This window comes from Triturus cristatus, chromosome 7 (assembly GCF_964204655.1).
Source record: "Triturus cristatus chromosome 7, aTriCri1.1, whole genome shotgun sequence".
In the NCBI taxonomy this organism is placed as follows: Eukaryota; Metazoa; Chordata; class Amphibia; order Caudata; family Salamandridae; genus Triturus; species Triturus cristatus.
Window position 1 is genome coordinate 1,543,613,573 of NC_140590.1, and position 27,578 is coordinate 1,543,641,150.

General features: G+C 47.4%; 1 protein-coding gene across 1 annotated transcript in view; it reads right to left on the reverse strand.

Annotated features, from left to right (window-relative positions):
• OSER1 (oxidative stress responsive serine rich 1) overlaps positions 1-27,578 on the reverse strand; it is a 62,841-nt gene that overhangs the window by 19,166 nt on the left and 16,097 nt on the right. Inside the window, exons 2-3 of the mRNA XM_085619313.1 lie at positions 13,662-13,778; positions 12,971-13,075 (exon numbers count right to left, since the gene is read on the reverse strand). Of these exons, the coding sequence (XP_085475439.1) occupies positions 12,971-13,075; positions 13,662-13,738 (182 nt within the window). The 5' untranslated portion in view covers positions 13,739-13,778. The remainder of the gene's footprint in view (positions 1-12,970; positions 13,076-13,661; positions 13,779-27,578) is intronic.

The following is a 27,578-nucleotide window of genomic DNA, read 5'->3' on the forward strand; positions in this document are numbered from 1 at the left end:
CTCACAAAGCTGTCCACAACGGGTGCCTCTCTGTACCCCAGGAACCCATGTGCCTGCTCCCTACTCACCTCGGGACCAAGAAGCCGCAGTCCAAGTTGGATCCCCCGGCATCCCCTGCTGATCAGCGGCCGCTCCTCCTCCACCGCCACACCTTCCGTTCAGCAGCCCCGGTGCCCCCCCTAGGCGAGGCGCACTCTAGCAGCCGCTAAGCTATAGCAGGGCTCTTCCTCGCCGCTCGGGCTCCTCTCCCCTCGCCGCTCGGGCTCCTCTCCCCTCGCTGCTCCTGAGATCTGAGCACCCGCCGTGCCTGGCCACTTCTCAGACCAACAGGCCGGACGTGGGAAACCACTAGACGTGCCGCTGCTGGGAAGATATCTGTAATGTCGTGATAGGTTACGCGATACGCCAAATGTGTATGCGTCCAGTCACGTGGGTGAAGCCAATAAAAGCCGGTCGCGCACGTACGCACGCCACTCAAGGCTGCGACAGCGGACCAAGTAAAGTAACACCTGTGTCCCCGCGCCTCATTTACATAGGCCCATTGTCGCGGCACCCCGACTGCCGTACACCCGATTAGAATCGGGTGCCGGAGAACACTACACGAACTGGCAACGAGGGTGGGCGTGCCTTCGCCGACACGTTGTGCGCTGGTGTGGCGGCCGCGAGCGCTGCCCGTGGTTCGCGGCGCTCGTGCCCCGGCGCGTCGTGTGAAGTGCTGTGCCCCTCGTGGTGTCCCTGGCGCGCTGTGCACCCGCGCCGCCTCGCGAGGGGGCACTGCAGTGCTCGTGTTGGAGCTGCGAAGTTCGTTGGATTACCGGACACATGGCCCAGGTTGCATTGGTTGCCGATCGTGGTGTGTCCCCGCAGATGTGCTTTCCATTGCCTACTGATCGTGTTGCTGCAAAAGGGGGGGGAACCTCTGCACCACACTGTGAGTACCTCGAGCTGAGGGTCTGTGGCCCTGCATGTGGGGAGGACAGGTACACTCCGTTGTGAATACAGAGGCCCAGCTACTCACAGCCTCGCAAAGGAGGGAGGTCCACCAGTCAGAAGCAGGCACAGGGCGCTGGGTTAGACCCCAGTCACATGCGCACGCAGACATAAGGAGAAGGCCCGAGAGGCTTAGAAGCGCATCAGGCGGTACACACACGCCCGCAGAAGCCAGGGAGGTTCACGCCCAGCGCTGAGTATTGACCATGGCCACGATACCGCCCACTGAACCCTTCACAGTAGAGGGGCCACCTTCGACGATTGCGGCCAAATGGAAGGACTGGGAGGATCGGCTGCGCATCTTTTTCGAAGCCACCAAAGTCCATAGGGACCAAAAAAGGGCAATGATCATACACTTGGGTGGAAAAGACATTCATAACATCGTTAAAACGCTACCGGAGGCCACTCCCAAAACACACCTGACATTAACAGCCGCCCTCAATGAACACTTCGAACCGATGGCCAACCGCGATTATGAGAGGTTCATCTTCCGGCAAGCGCGCCAGCTTCCGGAAGAGTCGCTGGACACGTTTCGAAAAGGTATGTCGGTCAAAAAGGTACCGCAGGCCCCGACAAGCGGCGAACGCCCTAAAGGAAGAAGAATCGGCACCCAGCGACATGGATGATGATGAAGAGGAGGAGAGAGTGGTGCACAAAATCCACATGATTGGTACCGCCACCCGCAAGGCACGACGCCTACCACAATGCAGCATTCGAGTGGGGTCTCAGGAGGTCACCGTCGTCGTGGATACGGGCGCCACCATTAATATCATGGCCGCCGCTCTACACAGCACCATGCATCCGAAGCTGGCTCTACGCCCCTCAACGATTACAGTGTACGCGTATGGCCAAGAAGCTCCTTTGAAAATACGCGGGCGGTTCAAGACGGTGATCTCCCATGGCACGCGGTCAGTCCACACCAACATATACGTCACAGAAGACGGTCAAGGGATGCTGCTGGGATGCCGAGCAGCCGAGGACTTAGGAGTTGACGTTTGCGTTCGGAGTACATCAGGAATCCCTGCAGCACATCCTGGGCGAGTTCGAGGAAGTCTTCCGGGGAATCGGAAAGTTCAGATGGAAAGAAATCCATCTCCACATCGAGCCAACGGTCCAGCCTGTCGCCCTACGACATCGGCGGATAGCATTTCACCTGAAGCCACTGGTGGAGGAGGAACTCAAGAAACTAGAGGCAGCAGGAATAATCAAAAAGGTGTCCGGTCCCACGCCGTGGGTTTCTCCCATCGTCGTTGCCCGGAAGCCCAAACAGCCGGGCGCGGTAAGAATCTGCGTCGACATGCGACTTCCCAACGTCGCGATTAAACGGGAACGCCACATTACTCCCACAATAGATGATCTCATTGGGGAAATGGCGGGAGCCTGTTGGTTTTCAAAACTAGACCTCCGGGCCGGATATCACCAGCTGGTATTGGATGAAGCCTCCCGCAACATTACCACCTTTTCCACACACGTGGGGCTACGGAGATACACCAGGCTGAGTTTTGGAGTGTCCAGTGCCGCGGAGGTATTCCAAAACGTGATACAGGAGTTAATCACAGGCATCCCAGGAGTAATTAATGTCAGCGATGATATCATGATTCACACTAAAACTATCCCAAGAGCACAATGAAAGATTACTCCAAGTGCTACGCTGGATACGTGAGGCAGGCCTCACTCTTCAGCGAGAAAAGTGCGAGTTCCTATGCACCAAACTGCAATTTTTCAGCTACACGTTCTCAGCGGAAGGGGTCCACCCAGACCCTGAGAAGGTACGGGACGTTAAAGAAGCTGTCGCCCCAACCAATGTCACGGAAGTCCGCAGCGTCCTTGGAATGGTCAACTACTGTGGAAGATTTATCCAAGATCTGGCTAACTTGACGGCGCAGCTGAGGGAGCTGACCAAGGAATCCACCACCTGGAAGTGGGGCGAAGAACAAGCCCAGGCATTCGAGAAAATCAAGGCGGCTCTCTCAGAAGCCACTACCCTGGCATTCTTTGACCCCACCAAGTCAACATTGGTCGCCGTGGATGCTGGCCCGGTCGGATTAGGAGCCGTCCTGTTGCAAAGAAGGAACCCTCAAGAAGAATGGACCCCAGTGGCGTTCACCAGCCGCTCTCTTACCGCGACTGAACAGAGATACTCGCAAATAGAGAAGGAAGCTATTGCTATCCACTGGGGATGCCACCACTTCCATTTGTATCTCTATGGAAAATCATTTGTGGTAGCAACAGACCACAAACCGCTGGTGGCACTCTTTTCAGGAACCTCGACTAAGCCGCCGCCGCGGATTGAGAAGTGGATGCTCCAACTCCAGAACTATAATTGTAAAATAGAGTATCAGCCCGGGTCCAAAAACCCAGCCGACTACCTGTCCCGCCACCCACGGAAAGCCACGGCCCAGGAAATGGAGAAAGCCGCGGACACTGAGGAATACGTCAGTGTGTCACCGCTCGATCGTGCCCCATACCCATTTCCATGGCTAGCCTACGGGAAGCCACAGGCCAAGACGAGTGTCTGCAGCGTGCCAAGGAAGCCATCCGGAATAATAACTGACACAAAGTAAAAGAGCAGTGGAAAAGCTTAACAGCCACCGCACAGCAAATAATGGACGGATTGTACCATGTCCGGGGTGCACTCACCGAGGACGACACCGGGTGTTTGCTACGAGGACACCGGCTAGTCATTCCGACTTCTCTAACACAGAGGGTGGTGGACCTCGCCCATGTGGGACATCAGGGCATGGTTAAGACAAAATCGAGACTTCGCACAAAAGTCTGGTTCCCGCTAATGGACGACTTGGTTGAGGCCACGGTCCGCACATGTCCCTCGTGTCAGGTCACTGGGGAGGCACCTCAACCTGCTCCTATCATCGTGGAACCTCGGCCGAGGATCCTGTGGTCCCGAGTGAGTGTAGACTTTGGCAGCCTTCCAGATGGACGCCACACACTGGTAGCCATCGACGACCACTCCAAGTATCCGGAGGTGGAGATACTGTCGGCCCTCAGCGTGGCTGAAGTCATACCGAAAATGGAAAAAATCATGGCTGCCCATGGACTCGTGAAAGAAATAAGGACTGACAATGGATCTCCTTTCCAAAGTCAAGAATTTGCATCATACCTTCAAGACCTAGGCATCCTTCATCGCCGAATCACCCCCCGCTGGCCGCAAGCAAATGGGGAGGCTGAAAGAATCATGCGAACATTCAATAAGACAATACGCATAGCGCATGACAAAGCCCAGTCGGTCGAATTGGCTATCTTCACATTTCTACGAAGTTATCGCCAGACACCCCACACGACTACCGGGGTGGCTCCTGCACATCTGCTAACGGGGAGAGTAGTCACGGACACTATTCCTCACCACCCTGAGTGGAGACCTGAGCTTCCTGAGGACAGTGAAATTGATGCCAGGCGCCGAAAAGAACATGCCCGTATCAGTGTTCGGCGAAGAGCTGTCGTACCAGACATCATCAGAGGGGACACTGTACTACTCAAGAACCGAACTCAAGGAAGCAAGTTCCGTCTCACTTTTGAAAAGGAACCCTGGACAGTGGTGTCCGTCAAAGGAACTTTTATCACTGCTACTCGCGGGAGAGAGAAGATAACCCGAAATGTGTCGCATTTCAAAAGGTATCACCCACAACGGGCAGAGTCACTTCCCGACCAGGTGGCTGACACCTGGAACACCAGCCGAACGGAAGGCGTCGAGACTGGTGGCAGAGAGATGGAACCGGCCAGGGAGAGCCGGACATCCCATGGTCATCTTCACCGAGAGAGGGGTCTGGTATGGCTGCAAGTCCTGGGAGACCATGTCTCGAGGCCATGACTCACCTCGAGGAGCCCGGTGGGGATACCGGTTGCTCTCAAGGCCGAGGCATGTCGCAGTACAGCCTGCGGAACAATCCTGAACCATTCTGCCGCCTTAAGGACTCTCACACGTAAGACTATTCCACATTTGTTATTTGGGAATATTAAAGTTAAAGTTGTTTTTCTTGTTTGTTGGGGAGGAATGTAATGTCATGATAGGTGACGCGATACGCCAAATGCGTACGCGTCCAGTCACGTGTCTGAAGACAATAAAAGCTGGTCGCGCACGTACGCACGCCACTCAGGGCTGCGACGGCGGACCAAGCAAAGTAACACCTGTGTCCCCGCGCCTCATTTACATAGGCCCATTGTCGCGGCACCCCGGCTGCCGTACACCCGATTAGAATCGGGTGCCGGAGAACACTACAGATATCCAGCCCTTTTTGGGGGGGGGGGGGAAATCGAGTCGCAAACAAAAAAAATTGCAATGCTATAGGTCTTGTATTTAAATGCGAGACCTATGGCATTGCAAACAAGTGGCTGCCATTGTCCCGGCTGCTCCGAAAGTGAAGGCGGGCATGGCGCGCATTGTGCCTAACGTAGGAGAAAGTCAGTAAAGAAAATAGAACACGTACGGTGTAACAACCAAGTAATGTGGCCAGTGGCCATGGGAGGTTACAAATGACGACATGGCCGTACCAAGGCGGGACTAACAAGCCTATTTAGCAATCAGAAGACAGCATTTACGAAGGACAAAAACACAAGCTAATGAAAAATATGGCCGGGGGAGTGGGCGGTCAAGCCAGATCCAAAAATCCATGTATGTTAATGACAGCCCTCCTCCCATCTGTGCGGTTGCTAGATAGAAATGTCAAATTATATAGTTATCTAATACATTTTAATAGCATTACAATGGCATGCGTGTGCCCTGAAAATTCAAGCTCAGGCAGCTGGATAAATAAACAAAATGATCACAGCTGTGTGGAGAGCAAGCACTTCTACCGAATGACAACATGTACTCCTGGCTCCCAACATGTGGGTGGAGCCAGAGCCACTCTCCTGGTGATACTGACATAATTGTCTAGGGACAGTTGCACTGTCAGGACAGACCATAAAAAGATGGTTAGCAACCCAGCAAGGAAGAAAAGTACAGCAGTGGGCAGTATCAGACATCCAGCCAGGTGCCCACAGATTGAAAAAGATCCGATGGAGGAACGAGGAGGAGCAGCACAATATTGTAGGTTTCATGACACAAAAGCAAAAAGGAATTTAAAAAGAACTATTACGACTTTAAAGTTCAACTACTGAAAATTGTGTAAATCTCTTGAATCCTATACAAGAGCCAATAGATGTCACCACAGCCCTTCTATGCAATTTAATTTGTACAGTATATAATATATTACGTGTTCCATGTAATGGTCATATCATTTTCACGCCCCACATGAATGCTCTCTGTAGCCAGGACATAAAAATAACTGTTACAAGGAAAGCCGGTGCAGCTCCAGCAAGGCACCAACTGAGAATAGCAGCAAGTACATGAATGTATGTAATACCCAGTTTGCAGTGCTGTAGTAGGTTGGGTCCAAGTTTGTCAGTGATAAAAGACCATGATCACCACAGCTGAAGCTCAGTAACCCCAGCATGAACCACAGCCCCTAAACAGGCTCCCACGGTATACTTCTATTTCTTAAGAAAACTTTGCATCAGCAACATCCGATGGCTCTTAAGACAACGATAACTCTATTTAAAAGACTTCAACATGTTCCGATATGTATCCCAGTACAGTAGGGTTAACACTCAGATGCTTTATAATATGGTCGAGAGTGGTGTGTAAAGCTATTATCGGTTTTATTCAAGAGAAATTTAGAAGTGAGAAATATGAAAATAAACTGGTTAAAAAAACAAAAACTTAGCATAGCATCTAGACCCCTTTGCATCAATCAATATGTGCTAAAATGATAATATAGCAAGAGTATACAGCCAAAAAATTAGCTGCATAAGTTGCCCATTTATTAATGGACAGTTCCGTAAGCCCTGCTGCAAATCTGTTCCTCCATTGCCACATAATTCCAGTGAGCCCGCATACAGATAAAATATGGTTTATAGGCCCGAGGTATTTACAGCAGGCCTTACAACTAGGGGAGGCGTCATAACTCAGCGAGTGTGAGAGAGGTTTGTTTTTTCTAATGCTGCCTACTGTACCTACTCAACTTTACTATGATGATATGAAATAGGTTTTAAGAAATTATGCTCAAAATTGATCGAGTCTATGAAGTATAATTACCTTTGTTTGTACACTTGCGGTCTTCCAAGTGCAGTGCCATCGCCTAGAGCAGTGGTACCCAAAGTGAAGCACCGAACATGTGGCTCACAGGACTCTAAAATGTTGCTCACCAGAGGGTTCAACTTGCAATCATTTTTGGGGGGGGGCGCTAGAGGGCGCACTGCGATATGGCCGCCTTCTGAGACGGCTCCGCCGGTCAAGCCGGAAATTACTCGAAAGAGGGCTTGCAACTGCCCGCAATTGGAGAAAGTAACGATCGGAACCACCTGTCTCTGAAATGTGAGTGGCAAAAGGCGGTGAAAGTGCCCCTGGACCCCGTAAAGCGGGATTAACTGCCAGCTGCGAGCGAAGATACGGCGCGAACAAGATGGCGGCGCCCAGCGGAAGATTATGAGTCGAAGAGCGGAGGAAGCGGTGAAATAGCGCCCTGGTCGCGGCCGGGAGGCGGAGGACTGCACTGCGCCTTTGGACTGGGCGGTTGCATACCCATTAATTATTTGTGATACCGGGACTCCATCTCGTAAAACGGACAGAATCTGGGACCAGGCAAAATGGCGACGTGCAGTAACGCGGAGAGAGTGACGTGCAGTAACGCGGAGAGAGCGGATCGGCTGCGAGGCCGGCGGAATGCTGCTGATCTATGGCTGCTCCAGCGAGATATCGACTGGCGACACGGCGCCGAGGGGTGCGCTCGAGGAGATGGTGCATGCTGGGCTAAATAGGTTGTGAGGAGAGCAGTGCCTTCGGCTTACGTGCAGTCCTCGTGCGACGTTGGGAGACCGTGACCAACCCCCCCCACTGCCCGAAAAGCGCTAAGATGGAGTGCGCTGCGGCCGGACCAGGACGAGACACCAGAGGGGGATTGTGAGGCACCTCTTGGGCGTGACTGGCCGCGTTCTTGTGCACTAAGACCCGAAGGTACGAAGGCTGAGAGCGATGCGTGGGGGCAAAAATCATTGGTGCAATACTGGAGGGTCAATCGCTAACTGATCGCAAGTGTGCCGCCCTGACGGGATCGCAATGCAGTTATACAATTGCGCTTGGAGGTGGGGTGTGAGTGTCGTGGCGTGTCGCACGCCTCCCATGCCGCTGGCCGGAACAGACTCAGAGGCTGCATAAGAAGGGTGGTGACGGAGGACGGGGTGTGCCGGACCGGTGGTCGCAACTAGCGAAGTGTGCTGGGTTCCCTGATCCCCGCGCTGGGCTGTGCTGCGGAATCAGCGGATACACAGGTCTTGGGATCTCAATAACGCAAACATGGGAAAGGCGGACAGGATGCAGACCAAGCTCCAATTCGAGGCAAAAAAACAAACCAAAGGTGCGACGGCGACGCCGGACGCCGACTCTCCAGCTGATCCTGAAGTACCTGCGGGTATGGAGGGGGTCCTACAGGCCATACAGAGAAGCTTGCAAGATATAAATGGCAAGCTTGACACGATTACCCTGCGGGTGGATAACATGGCGGCCAAGCTGGACAAGCACGGAGAGTGCCTTGTTGAAGCGGAAACTCGCATCGCGACGGTGGAGGATGAATCGCGTGACACGACCCGAAAATGCACGGAGATGGAAAGGATACTGGAAGTTATCAAAGCTAAAGCGGAGGATTTAGAAGGGAGGTCCAGACGCAATAGAAGGGAGGTCCAGACGCAATAATGTGCGCATAGCGGGGATTCCAGAATCGACAAACACAGGTCGCATGGAAACCTATGTTGAGGAACTAGTCCGCAATGTCTTTGGCACGGAAAGCCTCTCTACAATGTTTGTGATTGAACGTGCGCACAGGTCCCTTGCCCCACGGCCGAAGCCAGGGGCCACGCCGCGACCAATACTTGCCCTTAATTACAGAGACCGCGACAAGATTGTGAGGCTGGCGCGGGAGAAAAAGCAGATAAATTATCAGGGAAACGCTCTACAGTTCTACCCAGACTTCACTATGTCGGTGCAGCTGGCGCGGAGAGAGTTTAACACGGTCAAACAGAAGCTGCGCGAATTAAAAATTGAATACGCAATGCTGTACCCGGCGCGGCTCAGAGTGATGCATGAGGGCCGATCTACCATTCCACAGACGCCGAAAGCAGCGCAAGACTTCCTTAAGAAAATCAATGCTAGGCGCAAAGAGTCGCGGCGGATGGAGCAAGATAATGACCAGGACTAGCTGCGGACATACGGTGCGATTGGTTACGAAAATATGACATCATGAGCTGGTAAGATCTAAACATGCTAATTATTGTGGGGCAGTACTGTTGATGCCCTGGGTGACTAGGCTGCTACAGGGACGCAGGGTATGGAAGACACTGGCGAACAATGGCAGATGGCCATACCGACAAACAGGCCGAAATGGCGCTAACTCATGAACTAGTAGGGAGATATCTGTCAACTATATGCAGGGGGATGGCCTGGGGAGGCAGTGCTGCTGCCGTGTTGTGTGTCGCCCTTGGGCTCAGCGGGTTTGCTTCAGACGAGACGTTAAGTGGAGATGCGGAGGGCTATCTAGCGGGGCAGACTGGAGGCTGCCTCTGTGCTCTTGGTGATGACTGGACGTGCATCTGCGTTTACAAGCACGTCGGTGGATCCGCGCCAGACTGACACTGGGTTTGAGTTGGATATCGGGGGTTGGGTGGCGGCCGTGCTGTCGGACCCTCTGGTCGGGATGGCATGGCCACTGCTAGGATTTGTTAGCAATGTGTGAGCTCGTGAGGGCACTAGTGCGGTATGGTAGACAGCGCAAAATGTATGGAGTCGAGAAGTGGTCATTAGATACAACTGGGATTGCGGGTTGGGGTGAGTCTGAAACATATACATATGCTTGACCACATCCATTACGATGGATGGAGTTGTGTGCTCTCGGTGGACCCCCTACGCGGGTGCTCCCCAATTTCATCTGAATTAGGTTTCTAATTTGTTATGGGGTATGTCTTTGGCATGGTTGGGATGCTGAAGTGGGTGGAGGGTGGGTAAAATGGGGTTGGGGAATGTTCTACAGGCTTAAGTACTTGAGACACATTGCTGAGTCCAATAACCACGTTCAGATACCTATAACCATGATGCTGTACTTGCTTCTGTGCTGTGGTGCAGACTGCAAACGTGCTAAATCTACAGAGCTAGTTGACTGCTGGGGACGGATATGAAGACACGACCTAAACACTTAAACCTGTTAACCTGGAATATCAGGTCTTAATAACCCCCCAAAAAAATCAGGCAGGTCTTTGCATATCTAGACAGACACCGGATTGATATTGCCCTCCTGCAGGAGACACACCTCACACCCACATCTAGGGCACAGTTGGGGCGCAGGTGGGCGGAGAGTACACGTTCCTCATATTCCTCCTATGCTAGAGGGGTTATTATACTGGTTAAAAGGGGAGTACAATTCAGATATCACTATTGCGGACGAAATTGGGAGGTCGGTTCTCATCACAGGGACGCTACGGGGGCAGAGAATTGCCATACTGAATACATATGGTCTGAACACGGACGACCCTGATTTCTACCATAAGATATGGCGTACACTTAGTGAGCCGCCTGACATACCGGTACTTTAGGGGGGTGATTTTAATCTTGCAATGCACAACAAACTGGACAGATAAGGTGCAACGCATGAGCCTCATAAAAGGGCGGTGTGTAAAGTGCGAGATATCATGATAGACAGGCGTCTGTTGGATATCTGGCATACCCAGAACCCGACATGTATGGAAGCCACGCACGTTTCAGCTGCACATGGTAGCTGGTCACGTATTGACTACTGGCTGGGCTCGGAGGAGATAATGCAGTGGGCGGAATCCATACGGGGAGAAAGAGAACGAGACAGTGGACAGAAAGAGTGGGGAAACAAAATAAGGGGATAGGGTTGCATGGTGTCCTGGGGATATCCGGGGATGAGGGGTCTCTAGGGCGTAAAGTTGAAACTGCATAGCTGTGTGTGTGCAGGAGAGGGTTGAAGGGGGGAAGAGAGAAGTATGGAGTAAGGGGGGGCGTCAGATCAATGGGATAGTTGTGTAGGGAGCGTGTGAAACAGAAGAGAGACCCAAGAGGATAAGGGGTGGGAAGCATTGCTGGTGAGAAGTTATGGGAAACACAGGCGGGGAGAGCAAAGTGAACTGCAGGGCCCGAGGGTGCAAGAGGGGTCACATCACATGAGTGTGAGAAACAAAGGAAAGCTAGAGACAAGCCTGTGTGTGTGAGAGGGGTGGGTTGTAGTGAATCGTTGACCAACGAGAAGCGGAAGGGAGAGAGAAAAGGAGAGAGAGAGAGAGAAACAGATGGTTGAGAGGAGAGGGAACCCAAAAGGGAGAGGCATAAGAGAGAAATGATTACAAGATTGAGGAGAGGGAAACAGGAGACGAGGTTACAGAAACAAAGGGAAGGGAAATCTGTAAGGGGGAGAGAAATGAGAGAAGCGGGTAAGTGAAGCAGATTGGAGAGAAACCGGTGACACAATAAGAGGGACTGGAGAGAAACACATGGTAAGTGCAACGAGCCAGGTGTGGTGAGGTCCCGTCTGCCCCGGACACACTCCCGCACAGGCGGCCAAGCATGCAGGCATTCATTTAGAGATTGGAAATGTTCCCAAAAGTCCATCGAGCTCCTTGTCATAGTTTCCACCGCCTCGCAGCACGTTACTCACCACCTTCCCCGGATCCTGCACACTTAGTGGAAGAGAGGTTTGTTCAGTTTTGATACCGACATGTTTGTGTGCACAGCACAAACGGTGCGGCCTCTGCTAGCCCAGTTTCTGACACCAGCGAAGCAAATGAACACACTCTTTTCGTGGGGAGGCGTGGTCTACTCCGCAGCGCTCAGACAGCGCCCTAGGCGAAATGAAATTTGGCGCACTCTCCTGCTTGTCCTCTTTAATTGTCTTTCTATTGACAATTTTGACGAAGTAGAAGGTGAGGGAGGATACACTACAGAGCATGATGACAGGTTACATAAACAACAAGCACGGCCACGAAAGTGAAAGCGACCGCGCTATAAATTAGTATCCTGATCCACGACCATCTGCCAGCCTACGCGCCGCTGCTCGCTCCCGAGAACCAAAGGCCATGGGAGTGAACGCTTACCGGAAAGGCATGACATGCACCAGTCTTTGGCCATTTGCGTGCTTTCATTATTGAAAGGCCAATGGAACGTGTGGGAGGAGTCCGACCCACACAGAGAAGTCCCTGGGAAGTCTGGAGTGATTCCAAGAGGCCCTCTCCTAGAGCAGCTCATGCGCGCTGCGCTAGGCTCGACCTAAAAAGGAAAAAATTATGGGGGGGATGTCATGGGCGACGTTTTGACTGACTGAGGGTTCCTGAAGTAGGGCAAGGATGTAGATCTCATGGAAGCAAAAGGTGAGGTTTTTACTCTGGGCTGAAAGTACAATATCAAGAGACTCATTTCACAAAGAGTGGGGTAGGATAGCCCTTGTTCCTGTTGAAAGAATTGACAGGAAGGTGCAAACAGAAGGGCTACCAATTGCTCAGATGGTGATGTACAAGAGACAAACAAGAGAATCAACACAGGATCTAGGAGCATCTTCACCAGATTGAAGAGGGAACCGAATCACCTAAAGTAGAGTACATCATTCACGCTTTGCAGAAGCAAGTCTTACTAGTTATAAAGGAACATCCACCCTTCAATGTAATAAAATTCAACAGAGTTCAAAGTATTCCAAAGACAACCGTGTAAATGTATAGCATGTTTTCTCACACTTAACTTTCACTTCAGAATAATAGTTCTCTTTGTACATGGTGTTATATACATAGAACTTTCAATCATGTGCTATTGCTAATCATGCGTGCTGTATGGTACAAACATGCCACAACAGCCAACAAATGTATCAACCACCACTCAAACATGGATCTAAGAATGAATGTCCAATTAACAGAAAAACTGTTCATTTCTTACCCGTGCCAACTTTCTTTGGAAGGACATAGACCTTTGGATTTTATTTCTTCTGCAGTTGCTCTGATTGGTGTTCGACTTGCTCCTTCACAAAGACATACAGTAGACCTACAAAAAAAGATTACGGGGGTATTAAAGACCAAAACCTTGAATGTCCTTTTTCTTACAAATCAGTTCTCTCCTCGCACGAAAAAAAAACTAGCACTGTTGATATTTAGAGGGCACCGAATGCCCCATGTGCCTTATCAGGGAAATAAGTCCAAAAATGTGAAATTGAAAAGGAAGGTTTTTTTTTTTTTTGGGCTAGGTGGAATTGGCAAAGGAAGGCTTAAAGACTAAATTTTAAGCAGTCAAGAAAGAAATAGCTAGGTCGGGGGCGAAAATACAAAATATTGTTTGTGCAACTCGCAGAATGGCACGTAGGTTTGTATCGTATTTGGCAAAAAAAAGCAGATCACTGCGAAAAACAGTACCAATGAACATTAAAAATCACAGGTCCTTTTCTCAGAAGACTTCTTCAGAGCCCCAACATGCTGTGAAAAAGCTGCCTGGAAATATCTATGTTCTTTCGTTCAACCATGTGCAAATTAAAATGCAGCACACCTTTATACTGAATAGATTTCTTAAACACATATGACATTAACTGCCAAAAACGCGGATGCATAACCTTGCTTAAACTGCACAGAATAATTACCCATCCGCATCCACACGGAGCTTTTTAAATGCAGTCTGCAGATTCTCCTCTTCCCCATCTTTAGCGTCGGGCTCCATACTCAACTGTTCAACCACAATCCCCAACCGATAAAGAAATCTGAAATAAAACCAGCGAAAAAAGGGTGAACATACTAGTTTTGCTCGAGCCAACTGTTTTGTAGCTCACACAGCTAATTCAAATAGAGAGAAAACAGAATTGTTTAAGACTCAACAGCAACATTTTATGAAATCAGTTTAATGTGTGTCTTAAAAAACAGTCTCAAAAATCTCCATAGGCTAGGCTACTCCATATTTCATATACCAAGCACCAGCATCTCGCCACTCTTGCACTTTGGCATCGCTGGCACCTAGTACAACTATCATAATCTTTTTTGTCAGATTTTACAATTCCATAAGGATTACTGTTGGTGATCACACAGATCTACGAGGACGAGGGAAAGTGGGGGGCTGGTTGCGTCTTTGTTATAAAGATTAATATTATTTCATGCCAGAAACAATATGTACAGTATACTTGGCTCTAAGCAAAATAACGACTGATGGAGAACTTCTGTATTAACATTGGAGTAACTCAGAGATAAGACATTTGCTGTACATGGTTTCCTGTGTAGAATGGAGAGTTTGAAACTGGACTGCAGAAATAGGGATTTAGTGTAAAGTGATAGGGTATACAGAATTGGGACTCCACAATACCGTTTATTTTAAGGACATGCATGTTTCACACATTAATTAAATAAAGTTGAGGGTACTTACATCGGAAAATTACAATGTGACGAAATGATTTGCCAGTTATCAAACCATACTTGATCACTGGAAAGTTAGAAAGTTTGTCTTCTGGTTTTAAAGTCAGGAATTACTAAATTGCATGCTACATGTCTCCAGATCAAATTATCTTAGATTTACGTTCTATTTAAAAGCCCAAATCTAATTCTTTGCCACATATTCCGATTCTCTTCTTTTCAGGTTTTCAAAGTTCTGTTTCGTGTTTGCTATACTAAAGGCTTGGATTAGCAAGGCTAAAATCCAGCTCAGACACAACTTTTCTGTCTTCACAGAAACATTTTTCATAAAAACTCAACATTCACATATCTGCATGATACCTTATTGAAGGAGGACACCAGTTTGGTTTATTTTTCACTTCAAATTTTGCAAACAGCCATGTTCAAGTCTTTGAACAAATTTAAAATGTTCCTCTTTCTGTGAACTAAGTCATCTCTGCTATTTCCCCAAACAAGAGAAATCTAATCTCCAATTACATTTTTTTTTCTTAACTTCAATGGGATCTGCAATTCAACATCAATGGCCTTTTATGCTCTTTGACCGTTAATTCCATTATATCTACGCTCATTAGTTGCTTCCTCTTCAAAGTAGTTAGCTTATATAGACCTCTTTAGAGACTGGTCGCCTCCTATTGGTTTTCTCTTTCTGCCTGGGCCCATCAGTTGTCCTTCGCACATGTGGTTAATCTTCCTGCTCCAGATAACCTGCGTCTCCACCTACTCCTGTAGGTGACTGCTCGGATGCACGTGCCACAGAAAAATCAGTCAGGCAAACAAGGACTGACTCATTCCTACATGAGTGATTCAGAAGTGCCCACGCCACAGGAAGTACCTAAGCATGTGTAGTTCCTGGAAGGAAGTGTCATGCAATTAGTCAACAAATAAACATGCAAAGGGCACACTTATCAATACACCATGCACATGTTTGTAAGACATTGCGTTTACAATATGCATGAAACCAACTAGGTGCTTGATGATAAGATGTGGTAGAGTTGAAACAAATCAAAGCTTCATATTAAGGAATATCACTTGAGACAAAGATGTGACGATGTCTGTATACATTGTTCGGGAAAAAAAAAGATGCCACCTATGTTGCTTAGTTCTGGGTCTATTTTGACCTGATGTCAAGTAGTGGTTTGCTTCCTTAGCAGCGTCATTTCCCTCTGTTCAGGAGTATTCACTGCAGATTCCTTTTACCAGTAAAAAAAAAAAAAAGGTTTCTAGCCTAGCACATAGACTTATCAAATGTTGCCTTTCTATGTTAGATAAATGTATTTAAGGTTTAACTCGAGTCTACATGTAGCATTTAGTGAAAGGTTGTTTCCCGCAGTTTACATTAACTGCATTCATAACTCAACTAGATGTGCCTACCATAAATTTTGACAAAGACACTCAAATTATAGGTCTTTCGCTTCATACCGACAGGCAGAACTCCTATAAACTATTGTTTGCGATATCAGATTTAACATCAGCAATTCCGGGTTTTCAGGTCTTTTTGACTAAAGCTAGTCGACCCTACTAAATTATTTGTTTGGAGACCATTGAGGAGGGGTAAACAGAAAAGCTTGCGGCAGCAACAAGCTCCTTTTATTTCAGGAGACAGAAAAAAAAAATATATCCCTGTTGGTTTCTAACTAGATACCAATTCACAACGATAAAACAACTACAAACTAATATATAGAAAATAATTTCGCACAGGACATTATTATTAAGCCTACAGTGTGAAATATCTTCAGGCCAGTGGGGGTCAGACCAGGTCTAAGAGCCAGACTTTCAGGATAATTACTATGAAAATGAGTTCATTATGATTAGTTGTGTGTATATTTATCTTCCATGGGTATCTTCAAAATCTGTGCTGGCGTCAGCCCTCCTGAAACCACGGAAGATAACACCGATGTACGGAAGCTGTGGAAACAGAAAAGCGCCCCATAGAAGGCTCGCCTGTTGACACGCCTTAAGGTATTAAAAACAAGCATTGGCATAGCCAATAGGTCTCGCCTTTGGGACTTTATAAGTGTTTAGCCATGCAACAGTTGCATAACTAAATACTTATAAGGTCCCAAAAGCGAGACCTATTGGTTATGCCAAGCGGCCGTGCGGCCGCTAAAGTGAAAGTGATCGCGATCAAACTTCAAAGCGAAAATTAAAGTAATTGCGGTCAAGCGCGGCGCGCGCGCCCGCGCACATGCACTGTAGGTCTAGGCTGGCCTGGTAGCACTTTTTGCAGCCCTCTCAATAAGTCTCGCCAGACCAGCGCATGCGCTGGGTCAGGCGAGACCTAAAAAAAAGGGGGGGGGGGGGGGGGAGGGGGTGTTCGTGACAGTTTAAGAAAGCAGCCTTCGACACCACACCTACCCGACATTACAGATAAAGGACAGTAGCAGTTCAGTTTACATGCATTCATTTCATACTCCACACAAGCATTTGCAATGCAATAGGTCTCGCATTATAAAAGTGTGAGCAGCTGGCATTGCTAATAATAATGCAACACTAGCTATTGGCTTTGTAAATGATAAATAAATGCCATTATGTGTTTGATTTATAAAATAGATTAAAAAAGGCATTGTCTTGAACAATGCCAATAGCTTAAACTTTTGCAAATGTGAGACCTATTGCATTGCAAATGCTTGTTTAATCAAAGATCAATGGCATCCAGAGTATGTACATAATGCCTTGTTAGCCAATCACCGACCACAAAACGTATAATTATATAAAACAACCCTCAGACACTTATAGTGACACATGCAGAAAAGTAGCACAGGAAGGGAGACCAAAAAAGCTCATTCGATAATTATTGCTCCTGTTTAGACAGAGTAGTGCACAGTGACAGAAAATAAACCTGATTGGCACATAAAAGAGCAAGGTCCACTTAGGGAGGCTATTTTCTTAACTGTCATAACCCTGCCTGGACTTTAGCTTTTGTTTTATTCTTGAAACACCAAGACTGACGAGCTCTGCTCAAACTTCATGTTTTTGTTCTCACTACTTACACTTGAGATTTTTAGCTGGTCATAAACCTTCTCACTAAAAGAAACTTTTTCATGTGCTACTTCTGAGGCTATCTCTAACCTTAAAAACATGTTCCCTCTGACGTAGTACTTCTATAAAACACACACACACACACACACACACACAAACACACTCAACAACTCACAGATTTGCATTTTTTCTAGATACATAAAAGCCTTGTTCAAGAATAATGTGTTAAGAGCTGCAAGATACCCCAGTGTAGGACATTATCCAGAGAGTAAAGCAAATGCAGAGGAAAAAAATACTCTAAACGCTGGGTTCCACCTCAACCAGCTACATGTGTGGAAATGCACTCTTTTTTCAAGCAAAGGTTTGGAGTGATATTTGGCGCTGCACCACATACGCGGTCTGGTTTCCGGCGCACATAGCCTTAGTTGCAGTGCACAGAAACCTTATACTGCCGCACACAGAGGAAAAAAATTAGAGGGAACATTGGCCTTGGACCCAAAGGGCATATTTACTAGTAAAGTGACGAAGCGTGCTTTAAAGCCAAGAAGGCTAACAAGCGTCATCACTTTAGAAACACAGGGCTGCACCATATTTACAAGAACATGGTGCAACCCTCAGTTTCCCCCTGTGATGGCGCTAAATTTAGCTGCCTAGTGCCAATGCAGGCACCCTCGCACCATAGGGCAAGGGTGACTGCGCTGCAGGGGAAGGTGGCGTTTTGTTACTTCTATGTGTGCTGCTCAATGCAGCACACACAGAAGTTGCAAAATGTCATTTTTTTAAATGATTGTTTATGTGCAGGAAGGAGCACCTTCCTGCACACAAACAATCACTGGAGTTTTGCTGTTTCCATGTGCGCTGTACCAAGCAGCACACATGGAAACAGCTCAAATTTGGAGCAATTAAACATTTCTCCTTCTTTCGCCAGGGTAAAACCAGGCTGCAGCCCCTGAGAGGCCTCTGGGGTACCTATTCCCTAGGTACATAGTATACCATATACTAGGGACTTATAAGGGTACCCCAGAATCCAATCTGGAGTGTACCTAAAGTACATGCAATCGATTTAGAGAGGAAGCAGCTAGGCTGCGGCCCTGGATAGCAGGGTCACAGCCAGACTAAAGTAAAGAAACAGTGAAACATCAGCAAAAAGTGGGGGTAACCATAAGAAGCAGATCCTACATGTATTGTACATTTACATCTGTGATTTATATGTATCAGTTCTTCAAATTAGCCTAGAGTATTTGCATACAGGGCAAACTGTCCTAAAAACTTGCTTTTATATAGCCCTCCATACTTGACTTCAGCTGTTTCTCAGCAGAGGTGTTAACTTGCCAAGTCTTTGTGAAGGCTGTGCATTCTGTTATCAGCAGCTCAAACATTATAAGGCTTAACTAAAGCAAGAAGCTCAAGACAAAATCAACAGGCACGGATGAACTACTCGCACATGAGGTAATGTTGCTACCTATAATGTACTTGCCGCTTGTATGGCAAAGAAGCTTGCATTGCTGTCTGTGCGTACCTGTTCTGTCTTGCAAGCAAACCTGTATTTATGGCTGCCTTTTACTACCTAGCCAGGGTTCTGGAGCCCTTTTCTCTTGATGCCACCATGGCGCCACTGCTACGCCACCGGAGAGAAAGGAAGACATGGACAGACCCAGACCCTCCAGTGCTGATCTGCCTGCACGCACCCCTCAACTACTGTTCCTACACAAGGCTGTTCTTGGAAAGCCTTCTATATGACTATTCCGTGCAAGCCCCGCCCCCTGCCCGCCATGACAGAAGAATGCCCACATAGACTCAGGGCACCTAACCTGAACGATGTCAATAAATGAGGTGGGTGAACTAAGCCCCCTTTCACTATCATTGTTTCTTACCCTAAGACGGTAAAAAGAAAGAGGCCACTACCCTCATAGCAGTAGAATCGTGCGGAACAGCTATCTGTAATTTATGGACATTTTCTACAAGTCGTTTTGCATTTCTATGATAACTATTGCTTCGAGGAATATTTTTGAAAATGATATGCTATCAATTCGTTTTTAGCGAGGTTCTACCAATAGAAATAGGCTACTGCCCTCTTGTGGAACAATAGAGCATAAAATCACAGGTGAGCGGTTTGTGTTAAGAAACATCTGAAGTTCGGGTGCTTTGTTTGAGAGAGGAGTCCAAACATGGCATTCCTAGAATGTTAAAAGTCAGGCCTCCCTTTTGGAACATTACATCATTCTGATGGCTAAGATAATTGTCAGTAAATCAATTCCAGGGCGAAAAAATGGTAATCGATAGGTCACCCACGAGCTAAAGGACGGCAAGGCAGGCACTTGTATGAGAGTAAGTAAGGGGAATTCTAGGAGAGACTCTCCTTGTCAAAGGGACACGAATCGGACATGAGTGTCTGATGGAAGACTTCTAAGGCTCCAAAGACGAAAGTCACAATTTAAATACAGTACAGCATATAGAAGCCTTGGACTTTCATCGTCATACTTGTGCGTTTTCTGGCTTCATCTGGACTTTAAAGTTTCCAAATGGGTTTTAGCAAAATGAGTGGGAAAACACGGATTGTGTAGAAAAAAAACAAAAAGAGAGTTAGCATCACCTGCATCCCAGCCTCATGTCAATCAAATGTCTCTCTCCTCTTGGTGCCTTCAGCGAGTCGAACAAACAACTGGATTGCAGCCACTGACTCAAGGCCATGACTCGGCTGGATCTGCGCAGCAAAGCGGCCGTGAAAGTGAAAGTAAACGCGGCGCGCGCGCCCGCGCACATGCACTGTAGCTCTAGGCTGGCCTGGTAGCACTTTTTGGAGCCCACATACAAAATGTCTCTTCGAGCCAGCGCATGCGCTGGGCTCAGCGAGACCTAATGAAGTGAAAGGAGGATCTTCACCCGAATTGGCACAAACCTCCCTGAACCAGATTGGCTTTAATCCTTCCTCTAGGACAGATTACAGTTTGTTTACTTCTCCCACTGTGTCTCAGCACCGACCTCACATCAGTACAATTTAAAGTCTATAAATGATTAGTGTTATACCGACACGTTTCAATATGAAAGCTACACTGTTCAATCAGCAGGACAAGCAGGTATGCCTCACTTACAAAACAGTAGCAGTCTAAATGCTTAAATGCTTGAGAGAGAAACGTCAAAAATACGTTTTCTTCCACATTCATGAAAAACCTTGCGCTCCGTGAGCATAATAAAGAACACTTGTTTCAGGATAACCATCTTATTGTGATATCACAATCTAAAAAGTACAACTCTTGCAAAACAGACGCCAATCCCTGGGATCCTTTTAAAAAGCTGACTGACCACAACTGCACAAAGAAGCAAGCTCTTCAGATGTTTTCCAAATGAAAGACGGTTGGATTTATGTTGTAATGTAAGATTTTCATATTAAATGGCAAGAAAATGATCGCTAGAAAATTCAAAATGTGGGGTTCCAGCCTGCACATCGGTTTGTAAAGTATGTAATCAACAATATGGTAAGGTAATAAATGTATGCCAATTTGTGCTGCTGTGCGCTTAAGGTCCTGCCTATTGGGCCTGAGTCACTATTGCTTGAAAAGGGTGCGGAGGACCTCCGTCCCTAACACACAGCGCACTGCCAGAAAGTCCCTAAGGTGTCTGTTTCTAACAGTGCAAAGCCAACAAATGTATATCAAAAGAACAAACACTTAATCAGAAATGTTTAAGTTCAAAAGGTTCTTCACTCAATATATTCTTTTCAAGACAAATTTACAAGAATACAAGTTATCCACTCTATAATGATTCCATCCAAAGTCCAAAACTAAACATGTATTTTATTTGAAAGACATCAATCTTAACAATGCTTGAAAAACAAGCCCAATGCATTTCGGGTTCAACCCTTCATAAGGGGCATAAATATGAAGACATTTAGTTCTAATTCCTTGAGCATTATGGCCTCCTGCCGGAACAGTAGAAAAGAAAGAGAAAACGAAAAAAAAGGGGGAAAAAACCGTAAAATGAGTCATAATATGAAGTACACAATCATTTATACAACAATCAGGATCTGTGCTTGCAACCACTATACATCGGTTGAACCAGACAATATGTCCATGAAGCATGCAATAAACATACCAATAGCGTGGTGTGTGCGGTACAGGGAACTTAACGAGGTGACAAAAAAAAAGACAAAAAGTATACGTCCCGTTCGTGACTTAAACGATCTCAGTGCAGCTCCAAGTGAATAAATACACGTTGTGTAATCCAAAGGTCAAAGATACGATGCATCAATTGCACTTGACAAGCAGTAGAAGTTTACAGAATAGAATTGTGAGCATGATAAGTGCTAGGTAATACTCAAATACGCAGGAAAAGTAATCATAGGTGACCAAGATGAAATTTTAAATAACCAAAGTAAAATGACCTCAAAAGTTCAAAGAACAAGTGCGGAAGTACAGACCTTACGACTGAATTATGTCTGTTGTGAAAAAAAGGGAAACGCATTTTAAGGTTCCATCCGCGATGCGTGGCAACTTAAATGTACCCAGTTTAGAGGATAAAAACCTTACCTGTGCTCTTGGAAATCAGCCTATTTCTGAATGGTGTAAGGGTGAACGCGTGCAATCTAGAAGAAAATAAAATGAATCGTGCATGAAGCTCCCGTACTCCGCTTAATAACCGTCACTAGAACCGTGTGAGCGTACTCACTCACCCGCGTCTCCCGTAGTCTGTTGCCATCTAGCTCCGCCAGGATGTAAGGCATGCCTGTGGATCTAGTGCTCAATGAAGTGAGCGGTCCCGTGGGGTCATGGTTCACCTTGCAAGACGAACACGTGATCACCACTTCACATAAGATTTCTTAAAGGTAACCTCATGGTTTAATACAGAGAGAAGATCATTGGTGAAATGAAATTACTTTGAATCAGAATCAGGACCAAAAACTTTAGACGAGTACCGGCTCATACGCAAGGGCCGGCAATCAAGTCACACAACACCACAACCACAGAATCCAAATCCACGGGGGAGTGGAAGAGGTCGCGGCAGAGGAAGAAGAGGAGAAAACAAGACAACAAAAAAAGGCAAAGGAAGAGGAAATTCCAGGGAGCGTATGAGAAGCACGGCAACTCGCTCAACTACAGCCCTGTAATGGATGACGTCCAGGTAAATCGCACCATTATCAACCTTACTCCCAAACCACTTAGCAAAACAGAAGCCAGGACGCTGTGTTTAGGACTGTCCTTCTGTCCTACTGAGCCTCTTAATTATGCGAACACTCTGATTGATATTTTCAAATTTTGTCGCAAACTGAAGTTAAATAAATGGCATAAATTGAAACCACACTGTAACAGAGAAACCAACTTGAGTTACAATGTGAATGACGACCTCAACATCTGTGACATTGACACTTTACCAATACTCAATGACTTGGGTGAAGAAAGGGCCCACAACGAACGACACAAGCACCAGATACTTAGTGAGCTGAACATCACTTTTGACAAAGCAGCCTCTACTAATTTCAGACCCAAGTTTACCTTTCTACCAACAATGCCTCACGATAACATCAATACATTTCAAGATATTGTGTCTGATCAACTGCTAAACTACAAACAGAAAGCTTGGTACAATAGACTAACACCCATGATACACAACATGACCGTAGTACAGAAAAATGCAATTACCAATCTAGCTACTGACGATTCCTTTATAGTCAGACCAGCGGCCATGGGGGGGGGGGGGAAATGTAGTTATCCTTACCAGAGAAATCTATATAGCGGAAGCGGAAAGCCAACTGAGCGACCCCCACTTCTACTGCCTTACCAACAGAAATGAATATAGTAGAAGTGTGATGAGCATATGGTACCACCTATCTGAATGGAAGGACAGGGGTTTACTAGAGTGGGAGGAGTACTGTTTCCTTAAAAAGGATTTTCCCAAACTACCTGTACCATATCTCCTCCCCAAAATCCATAAGGATCCCGTCAATCCCCCGGGGCGACCAATAGTCTCCTCAAGAGGCAGTGCTTTAGAAAATGTATCCCGATATGTAGATCACTTCTTAGAAGATCAAGTGGTCCTCCTCCCCCTGTATGTGAGAGATACCAAGGACTTTCTGAACAAAATACAAGGAGTAGCCTGGGAGGAAGAATACATACTCATAACTATGGACGTCAGTTCATTGTACACCATAATTGAACATGAGGCAGGGATTACAGCTTGCCAGAAATCTCTCTAAACGCCCCATAAAATACTTGGAACATACCGACATGATCATTGCTATGATCCGATTTTGTCTCCAAAACAATTACTTTCTTTTCAATGGCAGTATCTATATCCAGACCCTTGGTACTGCCATGGGAACTTGTTTTGCGCCCAGTTGTGCGAACTTGTTTCTAGCGGTGTGGGAAGAAGAGCTCTGGCAGGTCAACAACTACAGAAAGGAGTTTGATCAAGTCGTGCTTTGGCTGAGGTATATCGATGACCTCTTCTTGATCTGGAGAGGCACGACTGCCGAAGCCAAAGGATTTATTAACAAACTCAATCAGAATGACCGCAATCTTGTTCTGACCAGTAACATCAGTCACAACAGTGTAGAATTTTTGGACACCAAGGTTGAAATAATCAACACCCTGCAGACGAGACTGTACAGGAAAGCCACGGCTGGCAACAGCCTTCTCCACGCATTGAGTAGTCATCCTGACCGATTCAAGTGGAGCATCCCCTATGGAGAACCCCTTCGAGCTAGACACAATTGCAGCTCGGAGGAAGCCTTCGCCAGGGAACAGAACATCATGCTCACGAGATTCTTAGAAAGAGGCTATCCGGGTTGGGTACTCCGTACGGCCACAGAGAAGGTTAAAAATATCAGCAGGGAGTCCGCCCTTAGGGAGTCCGCCCTTAGGAACTCCACCAATGTCAGTGGAGAGGACACCACTAGGGTGATTATGTCATACAATGGTGGAAAGAGGTACAACGTATTTTAGCAAGAAATTGGGATATTCTGAAGAAAGATCCCATCTTTGGCTCCAACATCACATCCAGACCATTGAGCGCCTACAGGAAGGGACGCAGTTTGAGGGATCTTCTTGTACATAGTGACATCACAATCAATCAAGGCATTTATATTGCGCACTACTCACCCGGAAGGGTCTCAAGGCGCTAGGGGAAGGGGGTCTGCTACTGCTCGAACAGCCAGGTCTTGAGCTGTTTCCTGAAGGCGAGGTGGTCCTGGGTCAGCCGAAGGTGGATGGGCAGAGAGTTCCATGTCTTAGCCGCCAGGTAGGAGAAGGATCTTCCTCCGGAGGTGGCTCTCTGGATGCGAGGGCGAGGCGTGCGGATCGTAGCTGGCGAGTGGGCGCGTAGAAGGCGAGGCGGTTGTTGAGGTATCTTGGGCCCATGTCGTGGAGAGATTTGTGTGCGTGGGTGAGGAGTCTGAACGTGATCCTCTTGTTGACAGGGAGCCAGTGGAGGTCTCTCAGGTGGCTCGAGATGTGGCTGCGTCGGGGGACGTCTAGGATGAGTCGGGCGGAGGCGTTCTGGATGCGCTGAAGTCTGTTCTGAAGCTTGGCTGTTGTTCCGGCGTAGAGGGTGTTTCCGTAGTCTAGTCTGCTGGTGACGAGGGCCTGGGTGACCGTCTTCCTGGTCTCGGTCGGGATCCATCGGAAGATCTTGCGGAGCATGTGGAGGGTGTGGAAGCAGGATGAGGAGACGGCGTTGACTTGTCTGGTCATCGATAGGGAAGAGTCCAGGATGAAGCCCAGGTTGCGTGCGTGGTCCGTTGGCTTTGGTGCGGTGCCTAGGGCTGGAGGCCACCAGGAGTCGTCCCACGCGGAGGGTGATGGTCCAAGGATGAGGACTTCTGTCTTGTCCGTGTTCAGTTTCAGGCGGCTCAGGTTCATCCACTCGGCGACGTCTTTCATCCCTTCGTGCAGGTTAGTCCTGGCGTTGTCAGAGTCTCTGGTGAGTGAGAGGATCAGCTGGGTGTCATCGGCATAGGAGATGATGTTGAGGTTGTGTTGGCGTGCGATGGCCGCGAGGGGTTTCATGTAGACGTTGAAGAGGGTGGGGCTGAGTGACGATCCTTGCGGGACGCCGCAGATGACTTGGGTGGCCTCAGATCGGAACGGAGGGAGGCGTACTCTGTGTTCTGCCGGCGAGGTACGAGGTGATCCATTCCAGGGCCTTCCCTTGGATACCTGTGTTGTTGAGGCATTGGACTAGGGTGCGGTGGCAGACAGTGTCAAATGCTGCGGAGAGGTCCAGGAGGATGAGGGCCGTAGTTTCCCCGTTGTCGAGTAGAGCCCGGATGTCGTCGGTGGCTGCGATGAGGGCGGTCTCAGTGCTGTGGTTGGCTCTGAAGCCGGATTGCGATGGCCTGCCGTGGTAGTCGCATGAAAAAGGAATGGAATACCTCAATACCAAAAGTGGCAAGATGATCACCATTCGACAGTTCCTCACATGTAGCACTTCATATGTTATCTATGCTCTAAAATGCCCATGCAATCTCCGCTATATAGGCAGTACACATATGGCTAAAAAGGGCTTTCGGGAGCATTTAAGGGCAATAACGAAGAAAGACTCGACCTACCCCATTGCCAGACACTTTGAGAAATTTCTCAGACAGCAACAAGCTACAATATTTAATTATTGAACAAGCTGAGGTCAACCACAGGGGGTGGGAACCGGGAGCTTATACTCAGAAAGCAGGAAACCAGATGCATTGAGTTAGGAACACGCTATCCGAAAGGCCATAACTTGGATGAGGAATTGGCCATACATCTACATGAAGAGTAATGTTTCTGACCAATGTACAGCCCTATACGAGACCATCTCTTCCTGCAATCTCATTGAATCTCTGCCTAAAATTCTAAATGAACCGGTGTCTACTGTTCGTGCTGTGTTTTTCGTACTTGTATTTCTTCTGCTTACAGTCATGAGTCTATGTGCATTATGCCTTTATGAACATTCAATCTAATAACTTCTATCTTGTATCTTCTTCTACAGGAGGAAAGTAAGGGACATTCTGGATGGAATCGATAGAGCAGGTCCCTACCCTTTACTTCGTGGCATTCTCCTGGAATGGCGTCTGCCGCAGATAAGACTTTGTCAATATTTGCTAGTTTTCTTTCTTTTCTTTTACACTTTACATCTTCACATCTTATACACTGTCATTGTGATTTTCCGTGCCTCCTAATACTGTGCAGTCTGACCAGGAACCTAGTTATCCACCAGGGGTACACTAGTGTATGCTTTTATTGTGCCAGACAACACTTATCCCACCGAGGGACACCATGTTGTGTGTTAAAATTGTCCAGATTGATCACCCACTTGGGGATAATGATACATGTGCGTGCTTTTTACTGTTTACTCCTTGAGCACACTGCCCTGCAGGTAGAGCGTTTAGTGCGGTCAGCAACACATTCCCGGGAGTGGGAGGCAACAATTGGACCTTCGGTACATATCCCCCAGGGACATCTTTGATTTGTGTATTTACGCAATTTAAGAATGCCATGTATATTTCATATGTAACACGGACCGCATGTGTTATGTTCACGTATAGGTGCTTTTAATAATGAGCCATTAAGTGTTCAAGATCTAGTGATCAGGACTGTTTATCTAGTTGGGCACTTGCCGGCTAAATGCTTTTCAGGCACGTTTTTACTCATTCCAAGATGGCGCACACTTTAGCACGCACTTTACTGTATCCACATTGCACTCACGGACCTTCCATGGCCATTGTCAGTTTCTGCTGATTGAATACTTATGAGGCTTTTTTGTTTTGTGCTCTTTGTGTGAACAAGCCGCAAGGCGAAAGGCATCACGACTGATTTATGACGGAATAAATCATTATTTTCCTTCCCCGATTCCTTTTCTTTGGTCTCGGAGAGCGCCTGCGAGTACTTTGTGGGATTACAAATATTGGATTATCGTTCTTAAGGCACTATTCCTAAGGGCAACCTTCATATAGTAGCATCGAGGGCTAGACCTGGATTGTATTCCAAGTTGAGGAAAAATCATGAGTAGACCACCTGAAACACAAAATGTTGGGCTTATGGGCAAATCGAGAAATACCACAAGCAACAGATCTAAATTACAAATGAAACGACAGAAGATAGACAGCCTGGGAGTGGTCCAACAAGCAAAGATTTGAGCAAGGTAAGTGCATTGGCCAAAATGCTGCAATCCAA